This window comes from Simochromis diagramma, unplaced genomic scaffold (assembly GCF_900408965.1).
Source record: "Simochromis diagramma unplaced genomic scaffold, fSimDia1.1 OVJJ01000536.1, whole genome shotgun sequence".
Taxonomy (NCBI): domain Eukaryota; kingdom Metazoa; phylum Chordata; class Actinopteri; order Cichliformes; family Cichlidae; genus Simochromis; species Simochromis diagramma.
Window position 1 is genome coordinate 335,741 of NW_024387029.1, and position 22,645 is coordinate 358,385.

The window sequence follows — 22,645 nt, forward strand, 5'->3', positions numbered from 1 at the left end:
ATGACAAAACAAACTTGATAACATAAGACACGCAGCATAAAACACAAAGGGTGAGGGGAAACTTAAATACAGGGGAAGAAAACACAAGGAGTCTAATAAGCAAATGAACTTCGCTAAACAGCATCCAAATACTGTAAACTAAACCTAAAACGCTGGGTCAACATACCCAGGAACATGACAAACGTAGAATAAATATTCTACTAAAAATAAAGTACTACTAAAAATAGTTCCTTAGTTCCAATAGTTCCAAATTTATATACTCATAATGAGTTTTTTTTAGAGGCAATGAGTTTGCATATTTCTTTTTCTTTATTTCTTTTTCTTTATTTCTTTTCTTTTAATATCAATTTTATAAAAATTAATAATGTAACAGCATGATAATATTTTTTTCATCCTCCTGTTAGCATGAATTACATATTTGTGTGCATATTTGTACTTTAGTGTTCTGTGGCAGCTGCAGAGATGAGGAATTATCATAGCCAAGAGTTACTTTGTATTTTTTCTTGCTTTTCCCTTTAATGCTGATGGACATGATAACCAGATGCCAGGGCTGTTTAGGGGAAATTCCAGGTTCATCTTTGCTTCCTTTTTCCTAACTTAAAGAGCCACCCCTGGTGACCATCGCCCGATTCTCCTGTCTCATTAAAACCAGGACCATCACAGGTGACCCCCTTGCACCCCGCCCACCACCTGTCCCACACCCCCAGACTCACAAACAGCTTCTTCCTCTTGGCTATTCAGACTATTAACGAACACAACCTTTACTACTTAAGTAAGCTTTACTTAGTTTTTTAGAGGCAACAGGTTTGCATATTTCTTTTTAGTTCTGAGAACTACTTAGCTTTTACAGTGCACTTTACATCATTTAAAAAACTATGTTGCTATATTCTTTAACATTTTCACTAAAGCTTCAGCTAAACACTTTTGAGACAGAGTCTTTGGATTTGCTAAACTGCAAATGATGAAGAATCATCTGTTTAACAGAAATATGTATCAGGAAACTATTTCACGTGTATTAAAAGCATTCTGCCTAAATCTTGTGGGAGTGTAGGAGTCTAGCAGTGTAAATAAACCATGTTTAAAATATATGTTTTTTATACTATATACCAGCCCTTTTCTACTACATCACTAATGGACAGTGCAGAAGAGTTGTAGTGCAAATCAAATTCAATTGTTAATCACTGGCTGATAAAACATGCATTTGTGTTATCCAATTTTTTAATCCTAATTATTTCAGAAAATCAGAGCTAAAATGTTTTGGCTCTCCCAATAAAATAAAGCAAAAGTAAAACCACTGCTCGAGGTCAGATTATATTTCTGTTAGAGCTTGAAAGTTTTAAGGCATTTCTTACTTGCACTTAAACCATGGCAGAAAAGAAGCAATAAAAATAAGGTAATCTTTTCTTTATCTTTAATGTTAACTATTGTTGTTCTAACATGTGAAAAAATCTTCAGGGTTGGCAGTACTTAGTTTAAACGCTTATCTATTGTTGCATCTGTTCCTGCTTTCACCCACTGAAGCATGAAGTGCTTCACTTGCCTGCTTGCCAATACCTGCCTATGTCCAATACAATGTGCCAAATTCTTTGACTGTAACACAAAGAACCTGACACGCAAACTCGAATGTAACAAGTTCAGAGTGAGTCCCAGCATGTATGTATTGTAGCTGGGATGTTTGCTACATCAGTAGATATTGTGATTTAAACCTTCAAGGAGTGCAGAATAAATATCATTTATACAACTGTTTGACTAGCTCTGATGTCGGAGTGCAAGTGAGTTTTTTTTTTTTTTTTTAAGTTGTGCTAAATCCCTATATACATGTCAAAGTTAGCATACTTTACTAAAAAATAATTTGCTCCAGTAAAAGGATTTTGGTTCATGATCTTACCTGCAGAAGCAATGTGACAGCTAAGGAGCAGCAGCATTAGCTTCATCGTCATATTTAGAAAGATGGAGTTGAAGTGAAGACCCAAGAGAAGAGTTGTGTGGTTTTACAGGTTTGTTAAGGTTTGTTTCCCGGTGCAAGTTTAGTTCACACTATCAGTATATGAGGTGTGCTTAACCTCAGCTGACACTCAGCATACTTGAACAAGGGTTTAATTGATATTATTATTATTATTATTATTATTATTGAAAAGGCATATATTTTGTGTCCCAAAAAACAATATAAGCATTTATCTATATGTTACCTGTTCCTGCCCGTTTCCTGCAAAATAAAGATGCATCTTCTGATGCATGCATCCATCAGAAAATGATCCAAGATTTTCTCCTAATAATATTAATACATCTGTCAAGTTCCTTACAGCTTATGCCATTTAAGACTGCCAGTGTTTCGTGGGGATAACATAAGTAAGTAAAGTAAGTAACATATTTTTTATATACATCTTTCTAGACAAAAGATCACAAAGTGCTTCAAAAAGAGATAACAAGGTATAAAACAAAAAAAGACAAAAAGTTAACGAAATGCAATTCTAAAAAGATGTGTTTTTAGTTGTTTCTTGAAAGAGACTACTGAGCCCACAGATCTTAACCTCAGTGGGAGAGAGTTCCACAGTCTGGGGGCCACAGTGGCAAAAGATCTGTGTCCCTTAGTTCCCAGCCTTGTATGCTGTATGACAAGTAAGCCCTGATCACATGATCTCGAGGACCTGCTAGGGACATAGTGCTGTAGAAGTTCAGTGGTGTAAGCTGGTGCGTGTCCATGAAGAGCTCTAAAAGTCAAAATCAAATCCCTATATACATGTCAAAGTTAGCATACTTTACTAAAACATAATTTGCTCCAGTAAAATGATTGTGGATCATGATCTTACCTGCAGAAGCAATGTGACAGCAAAGTTGGGCTAAATCCCTTTGTTAAGGTTTGTTTCCTGGTGCAAGTCTAGTTTACATTCTCGGTATATGAGGTGTGTTTAACTTCAGCATACTTGAGCAATTATTATTAATTTTTTTTTTTTTTTTTTAAATTAAAAAGGCATTTCTGTTATGTTGTTACGGTCGCTGACTTCTAGTGGCTCTCCCTCTGTGAGAGAGATTTTTTCTCCTTTCCTGTGTTACAGGTCTGCCTCATGAGCCACAGCTGAGGTGTGTTGCAGCTCGTCAGCCACGGCATATAGTCTGCCATCCTAAACTGCCATGCCCCTGTCACTTCCCCCATTTTGCCAGAGGTGTGCGCTACAGTCGTTTGGGCAGCAAACTTTAGTGTGTGTAAATTTAAACTTTGTGTAACTTTGGTTTTCTTTCTTTCTTTTATTGTGAGCAAAGGTGTGCCTTTACAGTGGTAATTAGTTCATCACAGTGGAAGCAGGTAGGGGTTCTCCTGTTTTTGGCTAGACAAGGAGCTCAGCCACTGTGTTTTGTTTTCGGCTAGAGAGTTCTTGGTTTGATTTTTAGTTAAAGGGGGTGTTTTGTTTGTTGTTTTGGCCTGAAGACTCTGAAGATAAGCGCTTCCCTGTGTTCATTTTTACTTCAGTAGTTTTCTGCAATAAATCATGTTTAATGACATGATTTAGCCCCCCCCCCCCCTCACTCCAGTCAGCACTTCGTTTTTAAGTGGGGCATATTTTTGAAGTATTTTTTTAAGTCTAAAAAAATACAATATAAGCATTGATCTACTTAAATGGTAAAATGGTAAATGGCCTGCATTTGTATAGCGCTTTACAGTGGGAACTAAAAACTCCTTTGCTTTGGCAAAACGGAAAGTTTTAAGCCTAATCTTAAAAGTAGAGATAGTGTCTGTCTCCTGAATCCAAACTGGAAGCTGGTTCCACAGAAGACGGGCCTGAAAACTGAATGTTCTGCCTTCCATTCTACATACTGTAGGAACAACAAGTAACCCTGCAGTGTAAGAGTGGAGTGCTCTTATAGGGTAATAAGGTACTACAAGGTCATTAAGATAAGATGGGGCCTGATTATTTAAGACCTTGTATGTGAGGAGCAGGATTTTGAATTCAATTCTGTATTTACCAGGGAGTCAATGAAGGAAAACCAATACAGGAGAAATATGCTCTCTCTTTCTAGTCCCTGTCAGGACTCTTGCATCAGCATTTTGGATTAGCTGAAGGCTTTTCAGTGAGTTTTTAGGACATCCTGATAATAATGAATTACAGTAGCCCAGCCTAGAAGTAATAAATGCATGAACTAGTTTTTCAGCATCACTCTGAGACAGGATATTTCAAATTTTAGAGATGCTGCGCAAATGGAAGAAAGCAGTCTTACATATTTGTTTAATATGTGCGTTGAAGGACATGTCCTGGTAAAAAATGACTCCAAGGTTCCTCACAGCGTTACTGGAGGCCAAGGTAATGCCATCCAGAGTAAGAATCTGGTTAGATACCATATTTCTAAGATTTTCAGGGCCGAGTACAATAACCTCAGTTTTATCTGAATTAAGAAGCAGAAAGTTAGCGGCCATCCAAGTCTTTATGTCTTTAAGACATTCCTGCAGTTTAACTCATTGGTGTGTGTTATCTGGCTTCATGGACAGATAAAGCTGGGTGTCATCAGCATAGCAGTGAAAATGTATGCTATGTCTTCTAATGATGCTGCCTAAGGGAAGCATGTATAATGTAAACAGAATTGGTCCTAGCACTGAACCCTGTGGAACTCCATAATTAACCTCAGTGTGTGAAGAGGACTCTCCATTTACATGCACAAATTGGAGTCTATTAGATAGATATGATACAAACCACTGCAGTGCAGTACCTGTAATACCTACAGCATGTTCTAATCGCTCTAATAGGATATTATGGTCAACAGTATCGAACGCTGCACTGAGGTCTAGCAGGACAAGCACAGAGATGAGTCCACTGTCAGAGGCCATAAGAAGATCATTTGTAACCTTCACTAAAGCTGTTTCTGTGCTGTGATGAGCTCTGAAACCTGACTGAAACTCTTCAAATAAACCATTCCTCTGCAGATGATCTGTTAGCTGTTTGACAACTACTCTTTCAAGGATTTTTGATATGAAAGGAAGGTTGGAGATTGGCCTATAATTAGCTAAGACTGCTGGGTCTAGAGATGGCTTTTTGAGTAAAGGTTTAACTACAGCTAGCTTGAAGGTCTGTGGTACATAGCCGATCATTAGAGATAGGTTGATCATATTTAAGATCGAAGAATTAATTAATGGCAGGACTTCTTTGAGCAGTTTTGTAGGAATGGAGTCTAAAAGACACGTTGATGGTTTGGAGGAAGTAATTATTGAAGTTAACTCAGAAAGATCAATTGGAGAAAAAGAGTAACTTAACATCAATGGTACTAAAAGTAGCTGTAGATAATATTACATCTGTGGGATGATTATTGGTAATTTTTTCTCTAATGATAAAAATTTTATTTGTGAAGAAGTTCATGAAGTCATTACTAGTTAACGTTAAAGGGATGGTTGGCTCAAAAGAGCCTTGACTTTTTGTCAGCCTGGCTACAGTGCTGAAGAGAAACCTGGGGTTGTTCTTATTTTCTTCAATCAGTGATGAATAGTAAGATGTTCTGGCTTTGCGGAGGGCTTTCTTATAAAGCAGCAAACTATTTCTCCAGGCTAAATGATGATCCTCTAAATTTGTGACATGCCATTTCCTCTCCAGATTACGAGTCATCTGCTTTAGGCTACATGTTTGAGAATTATACCACGGAGTCAGGTACTTCTGATTTGAGGCCTTAGTTTTCACAGGAGCTACAGTATCCAGAGTCGTACGTAGTGAGGAGGTGAAATTATTAACAAGATAATCGACCTCTGTTGGAGCAGCGTTCAGATAGCTGCTCTGCTCTGTGTTGGTACAGGGCATTGAAGATGATAACAGTGGGTGGATTATATTCTTAAACTTAGTTACAGCACTTTCAGAAACACATCTACTGTAATAAAGTCTACTCTCCACTGCTGTGTAATCAATTATTGTAAATGTAAATGTTATCAGGAAATGATCAGACAGGAGAGGGTTTGGACAAGGTTAAGCATCAGGCTTTCAAATGAATTAAAAGTCTGTCTTGGTCTTTCGTTGATTAATAGGCTGGTGTGAGAAACTGCTGCCACACCGCCCCCTCGGCCTGTGCTTTAAAATTTCTGGTAGTTAAAATGACTTGGGGGTGTTGTTTCATTTAAACTAACATAATCATCCTGCTGCAACCAGGTTTCTGTAAGGCAGAGTAAATAAATTTTGTTGATCAATTATTAAGTCATGTATTAACAGAGACTTGGAGGAGAGACCTAATATTTAATAATCCACATTTCACTGTTTTACTCTTTGGTTCAGATGTGGATACTGTATTGTTCTTTCTTTGTGATTTTTATTATTTTTAAGTTGTTTATTACCAGTGTTGGGTAAGTTACTTTAAATTAGTAACTTAGTTACATTACTAGTTACTTCCATCAAAAGTAACTCAGTTACTTCAAGTTACTCGTTCCTTTCAAAGTAACTAGTTACTAGGGAAAGTAACTTTGGTTTTACTCAGACTTCTCTTGTTAATGTGTTGCTTCCATAACTTTGCCAGTCTTCTAGCTTGCTTACTTGCCACAAGTGCACTGTGCCACCTACCAAAGGAAAAAATAATGTGCATATTTCCACGAGAGAAATCCCACGCCTGGACCGTCGTTGACCGCCGCCATGATTCTAGCCTACGTCACAGCATCATGTGCGCTTTTTACATCCAACACAAAAACTGCAGTCATTGTGCTTTTGATTGTACTCAGAACTCAGAAATTCTGCCTTCCGAATAGGAAGATGTAGGTAACACCAGACTGCAGATGAGCTGCATACATGGCTGGACTGGGACAAAAAATCAGCCCGGGCATTTTGACTAGAGACCGGCCGCCATTATAGCAAATATCATAAAGCCTCACAACAAACGCTGTTGTGACAGTGATGTACACTGTCTTGATGGTATATATGCATCAATCTATCAATCGTTTGTTGTAAGACTCAGATAATTATTTACTAAAAGCAAGACATTTGAAATGAGAATAAGAAAGAAAAGTATTTCTTTGTGCCCCACCTTTCCCTGTTAATGCCCTACCTGGCCCCCTGGCAACACTTTGCTAGATCCTCCCCTGCACAGTTACCAGCTGTCAGCTACATAGAAAAGGATCCTGGTGTTATTTGTCTCTCAGAAACAGTTCATAACTTCCCTTCAACTCATTCCTGTCACCTAAAAGGTAAAACTGTTTCTCCATCACCTGTTCAGCTCTGATGATTCAGTAAGGACATCTCCTGGTTTCATCTGGTTTCCCACTCACCAGATATACAAACCGATATCATGGCCAGCAGCTTTACAGATGTGGCTCCAGCAAACATCAGCTGATACTAGAAATTAATATTAAATAAATTCTAACAACAGCTGATCAAACGTGCTGCTGTTGTTTAACGCGACATCCGGTGGTTTCCTCTTTCTGGCGCAAAGTGGACGATAAATAAACAAGAGGGAAAAGCCGATCAGCTGATCAGTGATCAGTTTCATGATTGAAGTAGCAACAGGAGAGGGAGGGGAGAGAATGAGAGAAGAAGAGGCAGCTGTGCAGCAAAGACACAGAATAACTCCAACCTTGTGTCTTTTTCATTGTAGCTGAAGTCCGGGACAAACTGTTCCTTTTCACCTCAATACGAAACGCGTAATAATTTCTCTGAATACGAGACGATGCCGTTTTTTAGGGAACGGTTGGCAACTCTAATAATTAACCGTATGAACAAAATAAAGTTCAACATCATTAACATCATAGCACCTACCCAGCTGTATAGAAACTCCGTCATGCTAGCTAGCACGCAGTACGAAAAAGTCAGCACAACGAAAATAAACTCCACCTTAACTTGGTTTATATCTGACCCAGAGAGACTGCAGGTCATAACGTCTTACCTGAAGTTCAGTTCACCTGACACTCGGACGGGCGGCCGCTTCGGGTCTCTCCTCCTCCTGCGTCCCCTTTCTCTCATCCACCTGCTGCCTCCACCACTTGCTAATGTTACTGAATCTGTGGAAGCTCTGCGATAGCCACCACACGAAGTAACGAGTAACGACCCTATCTAAATCCCAGTAACGAGTAACGCGTTCCTGATTTTGGCATAATAACTAGTTACCGTGCTCGTTACCACAATAATAACGTAATTACTGTAACGCGTTACTTAATAACGCGTTAGTCCCAACACTGTTTATTACTGGTTTTTAGTTTGTTTTTTGTCTTTTTGGGAGCCGACACAGTCTCAATGAAGATGGGTTTTGGGGGGGGTTGCAGGAGGAGCGGTTGCACCGCTTTTATCCCTAGATTTCACACACACACATTTGCATTAGTTTTCCTTACTGGTAAACCTTAATCACAATCTCAATCACCATTCTTTTCTCCTGACAGACAACCACCACATTCCTTGATGAGGAGCAGCTGTGCAGGATCTGAAATAAGGCTACCAACTGATTTTAAAATTCCCAATAAATAATCAATAAATATTTAAACTTCTTGTGTGCAAATCCATGCTTAAAGTGCAATGCTAAATAAAGTGCTTGATAAAGTGCTTTTAATAAAGTGAAAGGTGTGCTCTAAAGTGCTACACAGATAATATAATATAAATAAATCTAGTTAGGAAGTCCTCTTCCTTACAGTTAGACACATGAATAGGTTGGTGGTGTACCTGGGGCTTCTGTTTAAGACTATGCTTCCTCCTCACCGTCACCCAGCCGCCCTCTTTCCCCAGCTGCTTGGGGTCTGCCGGGGAACAGCTAGCGGGGCCTACGCTACCTTCGGCTGCACCAGCTACAGGGACCTGGCTAGCTACGGGTGAATCGAGGGTGTGAAGCCGAGTATGCAATTCAGTATACTCGGCAATTCAGTGCCACCTCTCGTTTGGGGCTCCCAAACGAGAGGTGGCACGGTTGCCCCTGTGGTGGTTCTCCTTGGGTCCTTGTACTCTGGGGCCTCTGGATGTCTGGGGCCTGGATCTTCTCCATACCTCATGCCTTGGGGGACGGGGCTTTGGCTCCCCACACTCCCTAGCAGATCGTTACATGGAGAAGCCTTTTGAATACAAGCGTGCTGATCCACACAGGTGTTCACAGACACAAACTACACCTTTCTTGGTTGCTACCTCAAAGCACATTGCGCGCTGTTGATCTTGCATGCTGCACAATAACATGTAATATTTAGTATCTACTGTTAGCTAGTTTATTGTGATGATGTTGTATTTATTATGTTGCTCTTTTTTTGGTAAATGGCCTGTATTTGTATAGCGCTTTACTAGTCCCTAAGGACCCCAAAGCGCTTTACACATTCAGTCATCCACCCATTCACACACACATTCACACCACCAGTAGGCAACAGGTGAAGTGTCTTGCCCAAGGACACAACGCCCGAGACTGTCGGAGCCGGGGCTTGAACCGGCAACCTTCCGATTACAAGACGAACTGCCAACTCTTGAGCCACAATCGCCCCAATTTGTTTGTTTTCTCTTCTGTATTTTATCTCCATACAGGTGATCCAGGTGTTTTGTTTGTTTTTCTTTTTTTTTCTTCCCCCTTTTCTCACCATCTCTTCTCCCTTCTATTTTTCTTTCTCTCCCTCTCTTTCTTTCATTCTTTCTCCCTGTCCTATCCCCCAGTCATGTCTGTCCCGTCTGTAACATCCGAAAATCAAATCAAATAAATACATAATTATAATAAAGGTCAATCAAATGGACCAATATGGCAAGGCCATGATGATCCACTTGGTAAAGCAAATCCGTTCAGCATCCTTCTTGGCCTTCAGACAACAATTCTGATGGCTAAAGATCCAAACGGGACAGGCCAAAAAAAAAAAAAAAACTTCAACTTTATTAAAAGGTATGCATCGCACCCAGTGTGGCAGAGTCTGTGTGTTACATGATCTTGTGTAATCTGGACTTCAGTTGTAAAACTAATACCCTTGGATATACAAAGCTTAACTGTTGTTAAAGCAGCAAAACAAAAAACAGACATTTCCAAGACAGACATGAATCCAAACTATCCAATAGTTTTAGCTGGAAGAAGACATCCTTTATTGATATACAGAAAGCCTAATTTGGATTCTGTTGATTACAAAGGTATGCTATTAAGCAACAGTCTCTACAAAAGGGATATAGGTGGCCATTTTTTATGTTTTTTAATTTGGCAAGTTTTATATCTTTTTAACTAACAATATACAGCTGACTTTAAAACAGGAAAAATGAAATACAGATAAAATAAAATTGAATTTTGATTAATTAATATATAATCACTGTATGACATAATGCACATAGAGAGACATTGAGTATTATATAAGGCAGAAGCATTGTGTCACAGTTCGCAGAGATAGGGTGATATTGTTAATTGCAATATCCAGAAGTCACTTCATTAAAAAATTAGAAATAAGTGCAAAGACAGCAGTACATTTGTAGTGCACAAGCAAAGATCACATACTCTGGCTTGCTTATTCCTGTGTGTACGGCATGAATGTGTAGATGGCTTTGAGTGAAACTACCTTCATTCTATACCTGGTTTCACAAGGCTTATCTTAACTAGGTTATTTCATAAATTTGTCATTCATAATGTTGGAAAACATAAAATGCAAAGTAAAACCCATAATTTAAAATTAAACAACATACATTACAATAACAGGGAGTTTAATGGAGAGAGTGAAAGAGAGGGAGAGAGTGGGATTTTCCTGTAGTCAATTCTTTTCTCTCTTTTTTTAATCAGCTATTTATAATGCAAAAAGCTACTTCATGTTTATGGTAGGAAATTATACTTTTACTAACATTTAGCAGTATCTGATACATGCCAAAGACTTCCATTTTTTCCATGAGGTAATTCACTGAGTTGCATTTGTTAATCACATTTCTGGATTCAGGTTCTCAGAAAGCTCAGTTCCATTATCCAAATCTGTAAGATCAGAAACACACTGTGTAAATGCAGTATGAAGTCTAGTGAAGGCCTCAATCATACTAGAGTAAAAGAGGAGGCAGCCTCTTTGCTACTTGAAAAATACTTTCAGCTGCTCCCTTACTACAAAGGGGTCACTACAGTGGGTAGCTTTGTATGTTTGATTCTGCAGATTTGTACGCTGGATGCCCTTCCTGATGCAACTTCAGGGTGATATGCGTCTTCCCCTCGATATTACATTGACGTTTTTTGTTGCTAGGACCAACTTCATGTAGTTGAGCATTCAGCACCCTCAACCTCTGGTAAACCACCTTTGGTCACAATGCCCACCTAGTGGGAGGCAACCTGTCTCCAAACGATCTCAGTTGGGCTCAGAATTGTCAAATATTTGCATATAACTTATCTCTAATTTAGAAACATCAGACAGACTGATGACACATCAGTCTGCACCATCATTTATTTCTTCTAGTGAGGATTTTATTGCGATCAATCACATTAATGTGAGTTGCTAAGGTTTGTGAAAGGAAATTTACTGGAGGAAGAGCTAAATTCACCACCAAAAAGCATGTCTTATTTTGTTTATATGTGAGGTAGTTAATCGAAATGAGAGGGGGAAATGTCATCAGAATTGGCAGGTCTGGATGCCTCAAATCTTTAACTTATATAAGTTAAAGATAAGTTATAAGTTACATATAAGTTAAAATATATATATATATATATATTTATATATATTTATGAGACGGTGGAAAGCAATGCAAGTCACATGCTATCAAATATAATAAGAAATCTGCTTTGATTGGATTTGATTGGATTTTATTACTGCTTTCCTGCTGTCCACTACTTTTGGAATTTGAGTTCTAACAAATATGTAAAGATGACTCAACTCTGACATGCTTTACACTATTTCTCCAGTACACTACACCTGTGATCTAGACTGCAACACATTTGCAACAGACTGCAGCAGGTCATCATATTATTGCAGGAATTGAATTGCCAACTTGACCCTGTTTAACTGAAAACTGGTAGCAGACTTACTCTGTCTTATTGCAGTTAGATCACGGTCTTGATGCACAAAAGTTGGTATGGACATCTCATCTGACTGTGAGTAACCTCAGACCTGGCCCCCATTGTTTTTTTTTTTAAGCAACTCTTTCAAATGTGCAGAGATTGCAAGTTGATTGCAATTTTGATCTCACAAGTGTCTCAAACCTACTGCTGTTTTTTGTGAGCCCATGTGAATTGTAGCTCAGTGTGACTGTAGCCAAAGGCACAAAATAAACTTGAAATGAAAGCAATGCAGAATAAAATGAGTTTGACTTACAGAAAAGATGGTATTCACCTGAAATATAAAAAGAAGACAAGTCATGTCAAGAATGGATTCATCATCTAATCCATACTAAATGTATTATAAGTTCATAAAACCAATAAATTAAAAAAAAATAATCAATTGTTCCATTTATTACAACTATGATGGTTTCAGTTATATTATTTTGACTTTGACTGTAATAATTAGACTATTTAATGCTCAATGTTTAAAATAGTAAGTTTTAGAAAACTCATATTTTGAAACCTGGAAAATTAAAGAAAACAAGAAAAATAAAGCATCTCACTTTTTTTCCTTTTGTAAAAAATGTATCCAGCAGGAATCAAGGTGATCATTGCAACAACAACCACTGCGATGACGATGAGGCCAATCAACTTACTTGGTTTCTCTGAAAAAGAAAGAGACAAATTTCACAGAAAAACTCTTTAGAACAAAGGTGCATTCATCTGGCTATCATTTTATGCAGGTGGGTTTTCTTCTACAAACTAAGGTTGTTGATGTCATGCATGCATATCATTCTGTCTGTAAACATGATAACTCAAAAGGTTTTGAATAAATTCTGATAAAAAACCTTTTAAGGATTATGTTAGACTGATCATGTTAACAATTCATGAAATATCCTTTATCACCAAGGTCTTAAAGGTCAACTTTGTGGTTTATTGTTTAGAAATTAAATTAAAAAGCTTTATAACTTAGAGACTATTATTCTTACAAGTGTGGTTTGTGTTTTCAACATATAGGAAGTACTATATAAAGAGCTAAAATATTATGGTACATTTGGCCTCTGATCTCACTTTTATATTTTACACTGCCTTTTTTTTCAAGTTGAACCCCAAAATTTAAATATTAGATAAAGATAACCTAAGTAAACACAAAATGCAGTTTATGAATTAAGATGTTTATTATTAAGGGGAAAAAATCCGACCCTACACAGCCATGTGTGGAAAAAGTGATTGTCCCCTAAACCTAATAACTAGTTGGGCCACCTGTAGCAGTAACAATTGCAATCAAGTGTTTGCGATAACTTGCAATGAGTCTTATACAGCACTGTGGAGGAATTTTGGCCCCTTTATCTTTGCAAAATTGTTGTAATCTATCCATATTGGAGAGTTTTCAAGCATGAACCACCTTTTTAAGGTCATGCCACAGCATCTCAATTGGATTCAGGTCAGGACTTTGACCACTCCAATGTCTTCAGTTTATTTTTCATTTATTTATCAATCAGAGGTGGACTTGCTGGTGTGTTTTGAATCATTGTCCTGCTGCAGAACCCAAATGTGCAGTTCTGTGGATGTTGTTCTGGGATCTTTTGTGACATCCTCGATGAGTCGTCATTGCACTCTTGGGGTAAATTAAGTTGACTAGCCACTCCTGAGAAGGTTCACCACTCTTTCATGTTTTCGCCAGTTGTGGATGATGGCTCTCAAGTGATTCGCTGGAGTCCCACAGCTTTAGAAATGGTATTATGATCAGACTCACTGATATCAATTACTGTGTTTCTTATTTATTCCTGAATTTCCTTGGCATGGGGAGGAGCTTTTGAGGAACTTTTGGTCTGCTCCAATTTGTTCAGGCAGGTCCTAATTAAGCGATTTCTTGATTGAGAACATGTGTGGCAGTAATCATGCCTGGGTGTGGCTAGAGAAATTGAGCTCAGCTTGTGCGAAACACCACAATTAATTTATGCATTAAATCCTCACTAGGAGAAATAAATGATGAAAAACAGCATTTTGTGTTTACATGTGTTATCTTTGTCCAATATTTACTGTGGTTTGATGATTTAAAACATATGTGAACTGATTTCATGTGTGCGGCAATGTCATAGGCTTTCTTGTAGTCAGCTCAGGGAGACAGTCTAGTCTTACAGACTCGAGCAACTGATGGTGTTTTTGGAATTCCGTTCTTTGCTGATTGCTAAAAATTTTTATAATTTCAGTACCTCTTAACATTTAAGATCAGGCACCTGCACACAGGCTGGAGACATATGTGAGAAGGTCATTCTCTAGGATGCTATGTGTTAGGAAAAACACTTTTCCGTTACTATGGTTCCTATTTCAACTTCACTATTTCTGTCATGAAATAGTGAAGTTGAAATATTCAAAATATTTGTGCATGTAAATGAAGAGTCCTCTTCACATACTGAGGGTTAATTATGGAGTTCCACAGGGTTCAGTGTAGGGGTGGGTTTTTATAATCGATTTATTGATTAAAATCGATTCTGGCTTGGGTAACTTAAAATCGATTCATTAAAATCCTGAATCGATTTTTTTAATATAAATTTATTTTGCCCGAAATGCCAGAATCCCTGGTGAAATCTCACAAAATTTCAACAACCACCAAACAGCTAAGACAGTAAATGAGAGCAGGTACATGGATTCTGCACAAAGACAAAACCTGCGGATCAGAATCAGTGAGATGTCACCTTTCTCACAGTCGGGGCTGAAAGCCGACAGCTCGCTGATTCTGATCTGTTGGCGGGTCCGTGCTTTGTGTTCCCTTTATGCGCTGATTCTAAAGCTGTTAGTTTGATGTCTCTCCAAACAATATTGACCAAAAAGAAGATCCAAACTACGCTTCACATAAACATCGTCATGAATTCACTCTGACTTTTGCTGTTTTGCTTCCACCACGATGCACATCTCTCTCTCTCTCTCTCTCTCTCCAGAACAGTTTCCCGTCTAAAAATCAGTTTTCTGCATTATTCGCTTGCTTGTTACGCACAAATCTACCGTTGTTTACAGGCTGTCGGCCGACGTTTTTTTTTTTTTTTTTCATTTTATATACTTCCGAAAAGAAAACCTAATTTCTGCCATTCAATACTGAACAAATTTAAACTTTTTAAAATTATGCAAAATGCAAAACGCTCAGCTGTGTCTGTAATAAAACCGCTGTAACTTTAGAGGTAATGTTCATGTGTTGGTTAATAGTTTTCTTTCGTTTTTGATGTACTGCAGAATATTTTTATAAAATCCCAGGCCAGGAAAATCACCTTCATGTTTTTCTATGTTTTATCTTCAGCTACTTTGACACAAAGGCCTCTGCTGTGAAGCTCACACCTTTGATAAAGTCTGGAAAGTGTCAGCTTCCTTTTTATAAATACAAAAATATGTTAATGTACTGATCGGAATTACAATATTTCTGACTGTCAAAATTTCCCAGATTCGAATCGAATCGAATTAAATCGAATCGATTCGGGACCTTGTGAATCGGAATAGAATCGATTCTAGGAATCAGTGACGATACCCAGCCCTAGTTCAGTGCTAGGACCAATTCTGTTTACATTATACATGCTTCCCTTAGGCAGCATCATTAGAAGACATAGCATACATTTTCACTGCTATGCAGATGACACCCAGCTCTATCTGTCCATGAAGCCAGATAACACACACCAATTAGTTAAACTGCAGGAATGTCTTAAAGACATAAAGACCTGGATGGCCGCTAACTTTCTGCTTCTTAATTCTGATAAAACTGAGGTTATTGTACTCAGCCCTGAAAATCTTAGAAATATGGTATCTAACCAGATTCTTACTCTGGATGGCATTACCTTGGCCTCCAGTAACGCTGTGAGGAACCTTGGAGTCATTTTTGACCAGGACATGTCCTTCAACGCACATATTAAACAAATATGTAAGACTGCGTTCTTCCATTTGTGCAACATCTCTAAAATTAGAAATATCCTGTCTCAGAGTGACGCTGAAAAACTAGTTCATGCATTTATTACTTCCAGGCTGGACGACTGTATTTCATTATTATCAGGATGTCCAAAAAACTCACTGAAAAGCCTTCAGTTAATCCAAAATGCTGCAGCAAGAGTACTGACAGGGACTAGAAAGAGAGAGCATATTTCTCCTGTTTTGGCTTCCCTTCATTGGCTTCCTGTTAAATCCAGAATTGAATTCAAAATCCTGCTCCTCACATACAAGGTCTTAAATAATCAGGCCCCATCTTATCTTAATGACCTTGTAGTACCATATCACCCTATTAGAGCACTTCGCTCTCGCTCTGCAGGCCTACTTGTTGTTCCTAGAGTATTTAAAAGTAGAATGGGAGGCAGAGCCTTCAGTTTTCAGGCCCCTCTTCTGTGGAACCAGCTTCCAGTTTGGATTCAGGAGACAGACACTATCTCTACTTTTAAGATTAGGCTTCAAACTTTCCTTTTTGCTAAAGCATATAGTTAGGGCTGGACCAGGTGACCCTGAATCCTCCCTTAGTTATGCTGCAATAGACGTAGGCTGCCGGGGGATTCCCATGATGCATTGAGTTTTTCCTTTCCAGTCACCTTTCTCACTCACTATGTGTTAATAGACCTCTCTGCATTGAATCATATCTGTTATTAACCTCTGTCTCTCTTCCACAGCATGTCTTTATCCTGTCTTCCTTCTCTCACCCCAACCGGTCGCAGCAGATGGCCGCCCCTCCCTGAGCCTGGTTCTGCCGGAGGTTTCTTCCTGTTAAAAGGGAGTTTTTCCTTCCCACTGTCGCCAAAGTGCTTGCTCATAGGGGGTCATATGATTGTTGGGTTTTTCTCTGTATCTATGAAGCGCCTTGAGGCGACTTTTGGTGTGATTTGGTGCTATATAAATAAAATTGAATTGAATTGAATTGAAAATGGATCAGTTAATGCTCTCATTGGGCTCACATGAGCTAATCCGTGTTTCTGAGGTGAACTGCACTTACTCCAGTTGGTCTTGATCACTGCTTTGTCCAATGTTGTGACAATGGCGGTGCTAGGATCAGAGAACTGAAACACACACTCATATCTTCTCCAGTCCTCAGGTGTAAATGATGAAACATTCATACTGACACTCATCTGGAAGCTCTCATCATGGTTGGGGAGTACGTCTGTGTGGTACACATTTTCATGAAGCTCCTCTCCATCTTTCTTCCAGAACATCATGGCTCTGTCAGGATAGAAACCTGTAGCATGGCAGCTGACTGGAGAGGAGGGAGTCTTCTGGAGGAGAGATACAGAGGGAAGAACTGGAGGGAAGGAATGTTGGACAGGGATGAATGGAGGCAATGGACAGAAGGGGTGAAAATGGATGAAAATGTAGAAAAGATGAGAAACAATCCACACAGAATTAGATTAGACAAAATTAAAGACACAGAAATTCAATAGGCAAATATGATGAAAAATACAGAAGCAAATGTAGTGTACATGTTAGATGAAAACCATTATACTAGCAGCAGAAAATAATTGCTGATGAAAGTCAAGTAAACCTGAGAATCAAACTATGATTCATATCATAATTATTACTTATTATATTAATCTCTGGCTCTCTTCCACAGCAGTTTTGCACTTTTGTCCTTTCTTCCTCCTCCCCCTTTCCCCTCCTTCAGCCTGGTACTGTTGGAGGTTTCTTCCTGTTAAAAGGAGTGTTTCCTTTCCACTGTTGCCAAAGCACTTGCTCAAACGGGATCATATGATATTTGGGGTTTTCTCTGTTGTATTATTTCAGGGTCTACTTTACAATATAAAGTCCCTTGAGGCGACTGTTGTTGTGATTTGGTGTGAAATACTGACTGATAATGCTGTTACATCAAAGCAAGAAGTCCTGGTTTTTAATCAGTGATGTATTTGTTTTTCTTGTGCTTGCATGGACTCTCTCCACGAACTCTAGATTTTCCCTGCAAATTGTGTGTGTGTGTGTGTGTGTGTGTGTTCTGAGTGTCTTAGTTATCTAAAATGCTGTTTAAGTATTAGATTAACAGACTAGTATGAGTGACAATCATTGTCAATCTCTATTTTTCCTTCCATGTCTAAATACAGTTTTTGCCTAAAGACGTTATTAATCACAGCTTTAACCAGCAATTGTCAATGAAACATTGTAGCAGCACAGTTACCTTCTAAATCTTTTAATATAAAATCAGAGTAAATGTTTTGCCATTATACATTCGAAAAAATAATCAATTTAAAGGTACCTGTTCTCTGCAGGGAGCTTTCCCCACTGTCTAAATACATCTTGAGCTTCTCTGGACAAATCCGAGTGAAGTAGTCTTCATCGTCTTTTTTATCATTTATGTCAGCATCCCAGCTCTGTTTGATCATGGCAGCCTCTGGTTTCAGCGCAATCCATGTTAATGTCTTAATATCAAATTTAAGAAAATCTTCTCCATCATATCCATACTGAAGTACACCGGTCACCTCGCCAGTGTTTTCATCCCATTCACAGCCATCTAGTCTCTGCAAAATGTGGACACCTGAACAGTGAAAGGGAAAACAGGTATTTCAACAACCATGTTTATAGTGTGCACTGTGTGAGGCACTGTTATTCTCCAGTGTTTGTGTTATGCTTATGATTCCAGTCAGACAATCTGCCAACATTTTCTTAGACCTGATTGATTAAGATTACAAGAAAAAAGCTTCAGAAAGACAAGAAACAAAAACAGATTCACTCCAGGGCTATAAGCTATAAAAAACAGGAAAACTGTTTTGATTTTACTTTTTAAAGGAAAATCTAAATCTACCAATGATTTAACTGAAGATTACAATGTAGTACTGTAAATGTATTATTATATTAGCTTTTTAATGAATATTCACAATAGCAGTATCTGAGAATTTCAGGTCTCAATCAAGTAACACAAAATTAAGTCTTTAACCAATTGTACATTCTTTTTTTTTTTTTACATATGTCCTATGGTTTATAATGATATGACATATATAAGGAAATAATGCACCTCCAGTTTGGTTGAACTGCTGCTTCAATGTAAAAATTAATCCCTTAAAGAAGTCTGGCAGATTCTCAAAACACAGAAAAGTGTACATCGCCAAGTGCGCACGGTCATCATCTAATATTTGTTTTGCCCAGTCCTGTCTTGGCTGTATTATTTTGTTGTTGATGTCACAGTAACCAGCCTCAATGCCATCAAGCTCTCCAACACCCACAAAGTCTGGGATGTTTGCGATCCCAGATGATCCAGTGAGAAAATACATCAGTGAGTGTTTCACTGTGGGCAAATAAATTTATATAATGTTAGTATTAGGAAATAAAACACAAAGTTATCAGAAATCATCAGAAATATGATTAATTCATTCATGATTTGGTTAGCATATTCTCATAAAAGTAGAAGAGGAAATGTAAATTCACCTGTCAAAGTGTCATTGATGTCTCTAATCAAAGTTTTACGGCTCTACACTTAACCCAAGTCCCTAAATACTGATGGCTCTGTAATTTCTGTCTCATTCAGTCCTATATGCCATCCATGTACTGACAACATAAGAAGTAAATTATGTCTTATATTTTAGTCTACATTTTATTTTGGTAAAATAATACTGATTATAATTTTTTTAAGTGCTACCAATGATCTATATCTTTTAAATATGGAAAGTATTGTTATTGTTTTGTTGTTGTTGTTTCTCAGTAGGTGCTATATTATAGATTTGGATTCATTTTAATTTAACCTAATCTTAGATTTAAATATTACATTTCTCATGTACTAATATTACTTTAATATTATATTAATATAGCACAAGGTTCACCTTACTTGACTAGAAAAGTTGCTTCAGTACTTCAACTTTTACTGGAGCATTTTTTTAAATTGGTATCTGTACTTTTACTTAAGTAAATAAAGTCTGCATGTTTGCTAATTCTGATGCTCATGCAATACACCCTTTCACAAACATTAAAATTTGCCTAACCTGCAAGTTTTCAACATTCCTCAACTTCACATAGTATGGAATGTTTGGGGCTCCAAAAGATATGACATAAAACCTCAAGGAGTTTTTCACTGTAGGACAACAATAACTGATTCAGCTGTATGACTGGTTGTCATGCCACTAAGTACGTCACATTCCTTTTACTAAGAATAGTCTTCTCAAGTAAATATGAAATTATAAGGTTTTTTTGATTTTGAATCATGATCTTACCTACAGATGCAGTATGACAGAGAAATAGCAGGATCATTAGCTTCTTCATCATGGTTAGACAGCTGAACTTGAACAGAAGAACTAACAAGAGTCGAGTGGTTTAATAGGTTTGTTCAGTCTAAAGTTACTTCCTGGTGCAGCCCTAGTTTGGCATTCTGAATACGACACCCTGCAAGTGAACGCGGTGTGAAAGGAATGATGTTTTCAATATTTGACTTCAGTAATTAAGTAACTAAGTAATTATTGTTTTTTTTAGTTGGAGTAGACATAAGATCAATGCAAAATTAACTAAAAAGAAAACTTGCAGGACTTTATTTTGTTCTTGCTTCTCATTCATTCAACACAATGTTTATAATGGTTCACTGTTTTCACAACACAGTGAAATTCACTTCCTATTAAAAGTTTTCCACATTTAAAGCAGACTGACATCAGTCACGGGAAGTCAGTACTAGAAGCATGTCTGTTTCATTATTCCACAGTATAAATACTAGAAAATACTGCTGCATTGTTAACATCTTATAGGACATTGTAAATTGCATACATGTTCTATTCTCTGACTTCTCCACGATTTTATTCTTTCTTTTACTTTTTAATTTTTATCTCTAATTTGAAAGGGCTTCAACAAGCCATCGCTGTCTGAATCTCACATGCAGAAGAAAATAAGATATTGAGGGAAATATTTATTTGATCTACTGCTGAGTTGTATTTTTGCTCAGTCTCTCATTTTTAAGATAGTTTCATTTTAATGGAGAGGGACAGACTCTCCACAAAAATCCAGAAAATACACATTCCATAAAAGTTACAAATTGCATCGCTTGTCATTGATTAAATTATGTATTTGATCCACTACAAACCAGTGAGAATTCTAGCTCACAAAGATTGGACTTCAGTCAATCAATATAGACACTCCTGAGCTCAGTTCATTATGCCTCATAAGAATTATAATAATAAGTATGTGTTAGTCCCCGTATGGAAATTAATCCTCTGCATTTAACCCATTCACCCAGTGAAGCAGTGGGCAGCCACCAATGCAGTGCCCGGGGACCAGTGTGTAGGGACGGTATCTTGCTCAGGGGTACCTCAGGGTAGCCATTCAGGGGAGTCAAACCCCTGACCTTCCAATCGTGGGGCAACCACTCTACCTACTGAGCTATCCCTGCCCACTTTTGTCTTTTTTTAAAAAGGCCTAGGTCAGACATCTTCTAGAAACGGCTGCTTGCCTAAATCCTGCGTTTGGGTACTCTCTTCCTTCTCTCCACACCACGATGCTCTGACAGCCATACTGCACACTTTGATGTACAAGCTGGGTGTTCCACATCTGCAGCTGAGAACTGACTGAGCGTCCTGCATGTAGCAGCAGATTATTTAAACCATATATTAACCTTTATAAGATACTGTATAGTGTCTGTAATTGGTAAATCACCTTTTCTAGTTTTGTTCAGTTTTTTAGAAAAAGAAATAAAATTATATTTAAGTTTAGTTTAGTTTGTTGATACCCATGTCCATGCTTTTATGACCAGTGTACCTGTCTTCTGATAACTGCTTCCAGTGGGATAACACCATGTCATAAAGCTCAAATTGTCACCAACTGGTTTCTTGAACATGACAATGATATCAGTGTACTTAAATTGTTTCCGCTGTCACCAGATACCAGTCCAATAGACTTTGGGATGTGCTGGAAGGGAAGATTTTCATAATATATGTACAGCCAACAAATCTGCAAAACTGTGTGATGCTACCAAGTCAGCATGGATCAAAAAATCTACAGAAGGATTCCAGCTCCTAGTTGAATCTAAACCAAATCGAAACCACAAAGCAATCCTGAACTTTGTCTCAGGCTACTCAGAGCCTTTATCAGGAACCATAAAATCAAAAACACACAGTCTGGATATTTTCTAGCCTCTTCTAAAGTATCATTTAAAATGATTGTTCAAAAATGAAGCATGTGAAAATGATTAGGCTACAGCAATGTTGGAAGACTTTGACAGCATGGAAAAGCATAAAAAACAACAGACAAGAAACCCAAATGACAAGTTACTACAGATCTTCTTTATTAAATGTACGCATAAGCGTCATAAACGGGAATTTATGAGCACATCTACTCCTGAGGAAAACTAAGGCAAAAAAAAATCTGCCTCAAAAAAATCACAAAGGGAGTCAACAAGTTATACCGGTTGAAAATGAGCTGATTTGTAGGCTATGCTGGCATTTTTCCAGAACCTGCAGAGGAGGCGGAGATCACTGGAGTAGGTTATGCGACACCGTGGAAGAAACTGGTGACATTCTGGAGAAAGGTAAGGCAATAAGGTCCTGATATTTATGCTAACATCACACATTACATGTTACAATAAACAGATGCTTTTTGTTTCTTCCATCCAATAAAATTATAATGAAATAAAACAGTTGAGGTTACAGGTAGTGGATTAAAAAACACTTGTAGAATCACATAAAATATGTGATTATAAAGATCAGAATAACTCTGTGCTAGCGTTAATCATACTTTGAATAAGAACAAGATTGTGTGATCATGACTGTGATATTTTGGATTGTTTAGAGATTAGCCTTTATTCAGGTAAACATGCCTCACGTATCCTATTTCATAAAAACAG

At 37.8% G+C, this 22,645-nt stretch overlaps 2 protein-coding genes and 1 long non-coding RNA gene across 3 annotated transcripts in view; 1 reads left to right on the plus strand and 2 right to left on the minus strand.

Moving 5' to 3' along the window:
* The window catches only part of LOC120739446 (major histocompatibility complex class I-related gene protein-like), a 119,401-nt gene extending 115,319 nt beyond the window's left edge, over window positions 1–4,082 (minus strand). The window contains exon 1 of the mRNA XM_040041196.1: window positions 1,889–4,082. Within this exon, the coding sequence (XP_039897130.1) occupies window positions 1,889–1,940 (52 nt within the window). The 5' untranslated portion in view covers window positions 1,941–4,082. The remainder of the gene's footprint in view (window positions 1–1,888) is intronic.
* On the plus strand, window positions 1,052–21,274 carry LOC120739476. Its single transcript, XR_005697226.1, has 3 exons — window positions 1,052–1,063; window positions 2,045–2,052; window positions 20,989–21,274. It is a non-coding gene; the product is annotated as an uncharacterized LOC120739476 (long non-coding RNA).
* LOC120739453 (major histocompatibility complex class I-related gene protein-like) lies at window positions 9,784–20,236 on the minus strand. Its single transcript, XM_040041214.1, has 7 exons — window positions 20,041–20,236; window positions 18,848–19,121; window positions 18,092–18,370; window positions 16,847–17,149; window positions 12,453–12,554; window positions 12,164–12,181; window positions 9,784–10,842 (listed from the first exon to the last, which is right to left on the minus strand). Exons 1-7 carry the CDS (start codon window positions 20,086–20,088, stop codon window positions 10,793–10,795), a joined length of 1,074 nt encoding a protein of 357 aa, XP_039897148.1. The 5' UTR covers window positions 20,089–20,236; the 3' UTR covers window positions 9,784–10,792.
* Window positions 21,275–22,645: the final 1,371 nt, after the last annotated feature.

What these genes read in the sequence shown, in the direction of transcription:
- LOC120739453 (XM_040041214.1), bottom strand. Translation starts at nt 20,088, where the DNA reads ATGATGAAGAAGCTAATGATCCTGCTATTTCTCTGTCATACTGCATCT. An exon ending in TTCTCTGTCATACTGCATCT is followed by an intron (nt 19,122 to 20,040) that starts GTAGGTAAGATC and finishes ATTTATTTGCCC; the next exon opens with ACAGTGAAACACTCACTGAT. An exon ending in AAGCTCCCTGCAGAGAACAG is followed by an intron (nt 17,150 to 18,091) that starts GTACCTTTAAAT and finishes CCTTCCCTCCAG; the next exon opens with TTCTTCCCTCTGTATCTCTC.